The sequence below is a fragment of the Pithys albifrons genome, chromosome 2 (genome assembly GCF_047495875.1).
Source record: "Pithys albifrons albifrons isolate INPA30051 chromosome 2, PitAlb_v1, whole genome shotgun sequence".
In the NCBI taxonomy this organism is placed as follows: domain Eukaryota; kingdom Metazoa; phylum Chordata; class Aves; order Passeriformes; family Thamnophilidae; genus Pithys; species Pithys albifrons.
Genome location: NC_092459.1, coordinates 16,906,585 through 16,916,121, shown reverse-complemented (window position 1 = coordinate 16,916,121; position 9,537 = coordinate 16,906,585). Strand labels below are relative to the sequence as shown.

The window sequence follows — 9,537 nt, the reverse complement described above, 5'->3', positions numbered from 1 at the left end:
GTAGTAGTCAGTGGTGGTCATTAAAAAATCAGCATTTATCCATTGTTACTTTGTTATGGTATCCAAGACATGTGAGAATTTTCCTATACTGAAGAAGGAAATAATTGAGTAACTCAGTTTCTACACTGTTAACAAAGCAAGCACCCTGTACCACTGGACTTGTCAAATTAGAAGTATCTTTCAAAATACATATGAACAAATAAGACTTTTGTCATTTGAAAAAAATATTAGTCTTGTAGGTCACATTTATACAGACATAAGACACATACTAAATGGGAAATTATATATATATATGAGAATGTGTGCTAAAGAAAAGGAGGGAAAGAGGCAGCTTTATACATAGAACTAACCATCAAAAATTCATGCAGGCTCTGATATGGACTCCTCTGTGGCCTTGGTCAAACTATATTATCCCTCGAAATCATTTTCCCTATAAATAGAAAGTTGCTTCTAAAATTTAGTTGTGTTGTGATTCACTTGCAAAACACTTTGAAGATGTAAAATGCTATAAGCATACTACACAATTATCAGCTTTCAAACCACAAATAATTTAAGCAAAACTTAGAGAGAAGTGGCCATAGTTATTTTACCATTACTGTAACTGTACGTTTGAAGATCAGTCACATAAACCAGACTGTTCAGTTCACATTAGATTTTCAGAAGAAACAAATACCATCAATTTGTAATTCACTAAATCATGCTGTTACTAATGAAGGGAAAGCTGCATTGTTTCAGTAAAAAATAATTCTGCTTGATATGTTGTCCATCCCTGTGGCACCAGGTTTTGGAAGCTCTGCAGTCCATCTATGCTTTGTGATCTGGAGTGAAACCAAACGTGGATAACATCTTTCCCATTAATTAACAGACCTGTGTCTAACCAGCTGCATTCCCAAACCAGTACTCCAGCAGACACGCCTGGGGGCTGACTACAAAGAACCTCCCAAAATCTACAGGCTTCTTTATTTTACTGATTAACAATGGAGGAGTTTGGGAGATCCCAAACACACAAAAGACCAAAGGAAGGTATTTGGAGTGGAATTCAATTTTGCCCAGGCACCTTCATCCCCAATATTGTCTAAATACTGAATGCCATATGCAAATTAATTGTAGTTTCAACACTTTTTCTGACTTGCACAAGAAAAGATTCATCTCACCTACCTTCATATATCTGACCTAGTCATTATAGAGCTCCTACACAGGCAGTGGGAAAAAACAGGAACTTTCAGGCAATGATTCACCTGACCAGTTGTAAACAAGCCCTTCAGGGGATGAATCAGAGAAGCATCTACCCTTCTTGAATCTGAAAGGGGTGCCAAGCTTAGACATAGGTGCTGACATTTTGAAAGTCTAGATATGGCCAGATGAATTCCACTCCTGACATCTTCTCAGTGTTTTGATAGAAAAACCCAGGCCTACAGGCGGTATGAAAGGAACTCCTGCCATCACCTGAGCAACTGAAAGCATTGGAGTCACCTCTGCCTGCTGTGTCCAGCTGTTCTTATCTTTACTGCTGTATTCCATAAGCCCAACTAATACACTATGAAACTGGTTTAAAGAAAAAACAAGCTCACAAACACACATGATTTTGCAAGAGTTACCAGATCACTCAACCCAACAATAAAAAGTATATGTTATTCTTTAGTAAAGCTTACAGGAAAAAAAATAACAAAAAAACATTCAAAGGAAGTATTTATGTTTGTGTCACATCCAAACACTTATTGAACATATAATTCCTTTCTCTCATGATTAAAATACAGTACTAGCTGACAATTAAAAAAGGATTGAGACATGAAGGCATTGATTTTTCATATCTTTGGACTATTTGTCTCATAGAGTCAGAACTAAAGCACTGTTTACCTGCACAGTCACCCCAAAACCTTAGACTTACTTTCAGTTTTTCAGGATGACTTTTCAAAACTAAATCTGCTTTTATAGCAATATGTTTTGCTGACATACATAATAGGTGAGTGCTCTGTACCTCCATAATGGTTATAGTAGCAATAACTAATTTTTTATACACAAATATAAAATCACCTAAAAATACTGTAAAGTTTCTCAAGGAAAAGTGTCTCTCTTAAGCGAAGAGAGTCTTCCTGAAATCTTCATATTCAGCTAAGTGTCAGCAAAAGAGACATTTGTTCCATTTGTTCCATTGAAAGTCAAGGACAAAACTTTGACCAACTTCCATGTGCCCAGGATTTCACCTCATCATTCTAAGGATTCAACTGATTTTCCTGAGGCAATTTAAGCCAAATACAACAGAGTGCTTAAGAAATTTCAGAGACGCTTGAGTCCAAAAGGTTTGTTAGCATACAAAGAAAACTCAAATTAGGCTTCATCTCTGGGACCATGTTGGAAGGTCTGTCTGACCAAACAGCACACACACTGCTTGGAACCAGGTACAGTGTGTGCTGCCTCCTGTAGAGCCAGGAGTATGGAACAAATCCATATGGAACTGGCCTTTGCTTAGCAAGCAACCTGCTCCAGCTTTAATGGGCCTCAGTTGTTCTGAGTACTCAAGAGCCCCTTATACTTGCTATCGCAGCATGAAGCACATGCAGTGTCCTGCAGTCCCTTCCAGCTCACACTACTGAGCAGTGAAGCAACTTAGTCCCAGTCTGATATCCACATAAAATTCCTATTTATATCAAAGATGAGTGTGCATAGAGTGACCTTTATCCCTGAAAGCTTTTATTATTTAAGGCCACTGTTAAACTTTTGCTTAATGTTACATGTATTGTCAAATTCTGGCGATTTCAGAAAAAAAGTGGAGTCTGTTATTATTTGCTGAAAAAGAGGCCTTACATGAGAAAAACATGTATCATTTGCTTAAACATCAGTAATTTGATCTGAAAACAAGCTTTTTCACAGGATTCCCAGCAATACTGATTCTTTCCCTTCTACAAGAGTAGACAGAGTATATACACATTTAATATCTCATTTACTTTATAATAATGTACATCATTACCTTCCTAACCACAGTCAGAGTTACCTTTAATCCCATTCAAGCCCTTATGACACAGACAGGTAAGATGAAGACATGAGAGAAAAAATAGGCACTTTTACTAAAAAATCAGTGGCCTTTCACAAGCCTTCTCCTTTCTGCTATAGGGCAAGAACATGCCTGTTGATTCTATGAGAAAGCAAAATACCAAGATACCAGAGATATGAAGGCAATAGATATAGCAATTCCCTTTCTCCACTTAACTACTTTTGAATGTCAGAATCTGTGTTCAGGCAACAACATAAATTGTTATGTATAGTATATTGCTTTATGTGTTCCTAAACAAAAATCTGACACCTGCCTGAAATTTCTTATGGTAGTAAGTAAGAAGTATCAAATACTGTAACCAAAAAAATAAACTGTTAGCATTCAAAAAAAAAGATATAGTTTAGTTTTATATATACATAAACATATGTAATATATATGCATATATAAATGCATTGCTTGAAAAATTCCTGATGTTGTCAAAAGCTGCAATCCAAATACTCCTTCTTTATCCTGCTGTTCATTTTATTCCCCTAATAAAAATCTTCTTGCCTGACTGACCCCATCCATTGTTTTCTCCTGAACTGAAGCCAATTTCAGCCTACTCCTAAACATGTTACTTATGTTAGGTTTTCCAGTGGATTCAGCCAGTGTATTTATGAGGACAAAATAAGCAGAAATGCCTCATTAAGTAGGTAGCAGTAATTTCTGAAGTGCAATGAGACCCAGGTTTTCTACTTCCATATCCCCACTGAGCAAGTATGTTATCTTTTTGGGTTAACTGAACTACTGTAGGGAGGCAAGAATCCTGATGTGACCCTTGAGGCCAGGTCTCCCAGACAGCAACATAAGGACTATCTCTATTAGTTAGCTTTTATTGCCATCTCATTACATCCCAGGAGCTTAATAGCTGGAGATGTTCTTTTGCCAGTGCAACAATCCTGAGGCAAGTACCGTTTAAAACAACACTTTTTTTAAAAGGCCTTTAAAATCACTTACACACGACAGCATTTCTCATAATACTGTATGAACATGAAAACATGTCTTATTTGTATGATGTTTACATATACAACAACATGATTAACTGCAAACTTGTCTCTCATGTATAAGAGTGTGCACCTCCTACCATCATATCCTTTGGGGGATATATCCCTGGATTGCACCTTGGGAGCTATGGCTCTCTTGCCATAGGCATGGTTGTCATAACTGTTATATTCAAACGAAGTCTTAGAGTATTTCTCTAGTTCCTTGGCCAAGTTGGAGCGGGGTGTGGTGGTGGGGACATTGTTTCTGTAGCCATACTGAGGGATCTCCAACTGCTTAACAAAGCACATGGGCCTAGAAATTAAAGATATGTACAGTTTGTTAGATGCAGTTCAGTTTACTATGTCTGTGCATAATTTATAGTTCAGATTAGAAAATCTTAGTTATTTCTTGTACTCAAGAGACAGCAATATATTATTGCATTTCCTTAGTTTGGTTATTTTCAGCAGACAAACAATATATATTTTCTTGAACAAAGCCTAAACAAAATTAATTCCAATATCACTAAATGTATCCTGCAGCTAAATGTATTTTAAAATTCTGTTTTAAAATACTTCAGGGTTTCCTGTTCTCCATGTAATTGCATCACACAAGAACCATTTTTTCTTTTGGGACATGAATTTAAGAGGGGCAAGCAGACTGACAGAAGAAGTTTGGACAAATTCCTTTAAATGTCAAGAAGAGAAAATAGAACTAGAAGCTCCACTTAATTAATGGGGTTTCCTTTGAATTTCTTTCAACAGAATTGTATGCTTTCCTCTTTGCTTTCAAAAGGAACTAGTCCTGTTTCATCCCTCAATATACAATCCATGCTCATCTTGAGAAATACACAGGAGAGTCTCAGAAGCTCTGTTGACTCTGAGCTGCTGCCTTGCAGGTCCTGCTCATGCTTAAACACAAGGTCCTGGCAGGAGCTGCGATCCCTGACACACAGATGCACACCTCAAGGAAGGTCCTGAGAATGAATACAGAATAAAACTCTTTCAGTTTAGTATCTCTTTCATTTAGGATGAGGGAGGACAGCCAGGAAAAGCTCTGACAGATGTCATTCAACCATTGGAGAAACTCGGTGAAAGAATGCTGTAGTGAACTCCACTGTCACACTTCTTCTGCATGTGGACACAGAATTCATCAGCTCTCAGAGCAGGCAAACGAAGGTCAGATCCTGCAAACCCTACCTAGATAAGAAAATGTTATCTGACTGGGTCATAGGAAGCGACTGCCACACAGTGCTGCATGTCTACCTACTGCATTTAGCAGGAGGTGAGGATGATGAACAGCACACCTGAGGTGCTTCTGCTGATATCAAGAATCATATAATAAAGACTTTTTTTTTCTTCTTTACTGCATTTATAACAGTCACAGGAACATAAATTCAGTTGAGACCAGAAGTATCATCATGCTGACTGACAAAATGAAATGTGATAAATAGTAAGAAATAGGTTTTGAATATGATATCATGGGGGTTTTTTTGTGAATGAATTCATTTTCATAGAATTTAGTCAGGATATTTATGTAAAGATCACTCAGTAAATCATATTAGTCATACTACTCCCTTTGATTTATGGATGCTCATTCCTTTAGACACTTCTTCCTCACAAAATACAGTGGGCTTATTTATACAATGAGTTGATATGAATAATAGTTTGCTCCTGTCTCAAGATAATCTACATTTAGCTAAAAGCCCTGCATTTCAAACCCTGTATATTCAATGCAAATCCAAAATTTCAGTGGAACAGAAGTCCTACTAACGTGATTTCTTTTCAAGTAAGAACTTTCCATATCGGGTGGGATGGAAACTGGGATGAAGACAAATATTCAAGATTTACTCTTAAAACATTTCTGTCTGCCCATCAATTGCCTGCATGCAAATGTTATAAATAGCTGCCAAGTTCTTCATCTTTAACACTTCAATGACTTCAAGGTAAAAGGGAAGCAGGAGGCATGATGAAAGCTTTATTTGAGTTGCCTATAAAACCTGAAACACAAGGCAGCTCACAAGCAAAGTTGAGATTGCAGGACAACTTCCTGGGGAGCTACTGGCAAACTGGATGCTGCTTATGAGCACCTGCCTGCTTTCTATGGCAACTGACTTCAGTGGCTTCCCTGCAATGAGCAGTGGTAAAAGCCACTGCATTTTTGATCTGTCTTTTTCCATCAAGTGAGAAACTGTTCTATTCCCTCAAAGAGTAGTTTGTTGGGGGTTTTTTTAATTAATGGGATTTGAAGAACTTTCTCCAAGAAATGTGTCTGGGATGTTGAATGCCAAGTTGTACAAACTGAATTAGGGGCATTAAAGATAAAGCCCATCAAAAACAATCTTAGGAAAGAAAGCAAAGTAAATAGGAATGAAGAAAAGTCTTTTGAAGATGTGAACTATAACTCTACATTCTCTGGTGAACCATAATTCCATGTTCTCAGCTCTGTGAAGACTGGTTTATGAAAAGATCATCAAGATTAGATGAACTTTTAAGACAACACTCAAAGAATTATGTTGATAATACAATAGAAAACTTTCTTTTTAAGCAGCCCTATCAGTCTTTAAATCTAGAAGACAGCTAAATATTAAGAAACCTATGGAATAAATAGGAAATTTTGGGAACTAAAGCTGCAGCACTTCCTCCACGCTCTTTGAGGCAGCTGAGAGGGATGTACCTATCCCAGCCCACAGATATTGCAGTATCCATGGAGAAATTCTGCAGCTCTTGGGGCATCATCAGCATAAGGCTGGTACAATCATGCAAAAGTTTAGTTCCTTTACATGTATCCTTCACACTTCAGCTCCTTAGGAATAATATTTTTTCCACCCACGTATCTCAGAAGAGGAGACAATAGCACAAAGCTGGATACAGCTTTGGGTAAATGAGGAGTCATGTATGGATGAAGAAAAGGAGTATAATCATATAAAATTGGTTCAAGGTCCTCCTCATATAAAAATTTAGGACAATTTTTCTCTCTTTCTGTCTGTCCTTGCAGAGAGTGGGAACAGAGACAAAGAACTAAGCCTGATGTTTTTCTGGAATCTACTCTACACTTGGCATTTTTCCAAGTGTCCTGCCAAAAGGTGTACTACCAGTTTGGTAATGCACATAGGGCTTCTGGTTTAATTTAAACTGATATTTACTAGTAAAAGCCTGCTGAAAAAACCAAGACTTACCGGTAAATATTAGTTTATTCCCAAAAGATACCAACTTTTTTCACACTGTTCTTAGACTTTGCACTCCAGCAGTCATCTTACACCAAACAATGCCTAAGACAAAAATGAGCTTTTCAGCTTTACATGTATTTGCCAAAATAATTACCAACCCTCCCCCATGAAAATTGAGTGGGAAAAATACACTGTGAGAATTGGATCCAGAAGCCCTAATTCTAACTCTTCTTTAAAGGAGATATATATGTATATACAACATATATAAATATAAATTCTCAGATTAGGTGAATGTGTGATGAATTCTGCATAATAATAAGTATTATAGTGATTTCTAATACCTTAAAACCCGATCTGATGCCTGGTTTGATTTTGACACATCACAGTTCTGATGCTTCTCTTGAGCTTTAGCCAGTTTCTCTGCTGCAGCAATAGGACATCCAGAGAGGCTGCAATTACAGAAAGGAAATTTAATTGTCTTGTCCTGCACAGTTTCACATTATAGCACTGATCCAATTATTCCTTCTCCTCCTTAGCCAGCATCAGGAAGAATCTGAAGGAAAAGGATTTCCAAAAGTGTTTTGGTCATGTGTATTTTCTCTAGAATAGAATTCCTTCCTTCTGCTTTCAAAGTTGCATGGTAGACCTTACATCTGCTCTTCTTCTCTGACTGTACATGGGTAGATTATTCATGGATGTCAGCCAGTGAACATACCAGTAGGAGAGGAGGATATAAACTGGAATCTACTGTGCAGCTCTGCTAGCAGACTTGTGACCTTTATGCATTGCCAAATGTTGCCCATGAAATGGCTCCTGAACACGATTAAATGACACCACCATATAGGCCAAATCTTGTGCTGCTTCACACCTCATTCAGTTCCACTAACTCCAGTCATTTTGCTAGGCATATAAATTTGGGCTTGGGTCTCTAAATCTACATGTCAACGATGTTATACTTAGTGTTTCTTCATGAATTTCAGCCACTAAAGTATGCTTTCTAAGAGTAGATGATGTAACATGAAAAGCACTTCTGCACTGAAAATACAATTAAATTTGCAAATGCTAAACTATTCTTGAAGTGGCAATAATAAGCCTGATTCTTCTGAAAAAGATTTAGAGTAAGGAAAAATAAATATAATGATGCCAGCAGATGGTGCTCTTAGTGAAGCTGTAAAACCTTGTGACCTGAAAATGGAGGGGGTTCTTTTCTTGTCATAGTCTATTGCGTGCTTATGTGACCGCAGCTCTCTGTGCTCTCCACAGGAAAAGAAATTAAAATGAAAAGCAAATCAGTGCATCTCCAGATGTTCCCTTCTTTACATGAAATAAGTGGAAAAAAAAAAAGAAAAAAAAAGGAAGAAAAACAGTGAAGTTGAGAAAAATGCCCCAAAAGCTGCAGAAAGAGGTGTGCACAGACTGCAGATTGCCCTCACTGCCCTGGTTCTGCAGAGGGGTGAGGGGGCTCTGTGCACTTTCGGAGTCGTGCCAGAGGGCAGCTGCACTCCACTGAAATGCTCTTCTTCAGACACCTCAAATATTCTAGCACATATTCAACCAGAAGGGAATGCTACTTCAAGCAGCAGTAATTCCCATAAAGCCTTCTCAGAGGTTTTTGCTGCATCTACTGGCAGTATCACTGCAGAGAAGAAAGAGGTACCGAGCTTATTGCAGACAGACTGGTACCCACAAGAGTCTTCTGGGAGACATGCAGCTAATAAGAGCAGCTGTAGCAACCCAGAGCTTGATAAGACTGAATGTCCAGTACCTGTGTGGTCCCTTAAGCCCTCATGCCACAATTAACAGTAAAAAGGAATTCAGTAACAGGAACCTTGTATAATTCCTTTTACCCTCTTACCCACATTTCCTGGATTTTTTCAATTTTATAGATATAAGCAAGATTTTATTATCGTTCTGTGGGAAAATTATGCCAGGTGAAGAATTACAGTAACATTTTGATAATTTCTAATTTGTTTGACAGAATTTAATAGGCACTAGCATCCCTTCCCTAAAAATCTAATACTAACCTTAGGAAACTACAGGAAAGTTGCTTTTTTTCTTTTTCTTTTTCCTTTTCTAGAATACCTACTTCTAATAATTCTGGCTTCTTGTTACATTTTCCTGATGTTTCTTAGACAAAATTCTCATTCAGTTTTGACTGATTAAGGCCTTTGGGGTTGAGACTGTGGTCAGTAAGAACGCTAACCCTTACGATGTATGAGTACTTAAAATGTCGCTTCTCATGTATTAATAAAACATTTTTACAATTAGAGTGGATTTTTTTCATGTACTATAAAATAATCCCCAAAGAGAGTGAAGTGTAAGAACAAGAGCTCTTCCCTAGTCCTGATGAGGCTGA

General features: G+C 37.6%; 1 protein-coding gene across 16 annotated transcripts in view; it reads right to left on the bottom strand.

The window, feature by feature from the left end:
* Nucleotides 1–9,537, bottom strand: part of MYT1L (myelin transcription factor 1 like) — a 298,788-nt gene that overhangs the window by 65,068 nt on the left and 224,183 nt on the right. For 14 of the 16 annotated variants that reach the window (XM_071548396.1, XM_071548394.1, XM_071548398.1 and 11 more), the window contains 2 exons: nt 7,523–7,630; nt 4,116–4,327 (listed from right to left, as the gene is read on the bottom strand). The exons of the other annotated variants lie outside the window; for them this stretch is intronic. In XM_071548396.1, coding sequence (XP_071404497.1) covers nt 4,116–4,327; nt 7,523–7,630 — 320 coding nt within the window. The remainder of the gene's footprint in view (nt 1–4,115; nt 4,328–7,522; nt 7,631–9,537) is intronic. 16 annotated transcript variants of the gene reach the window in all.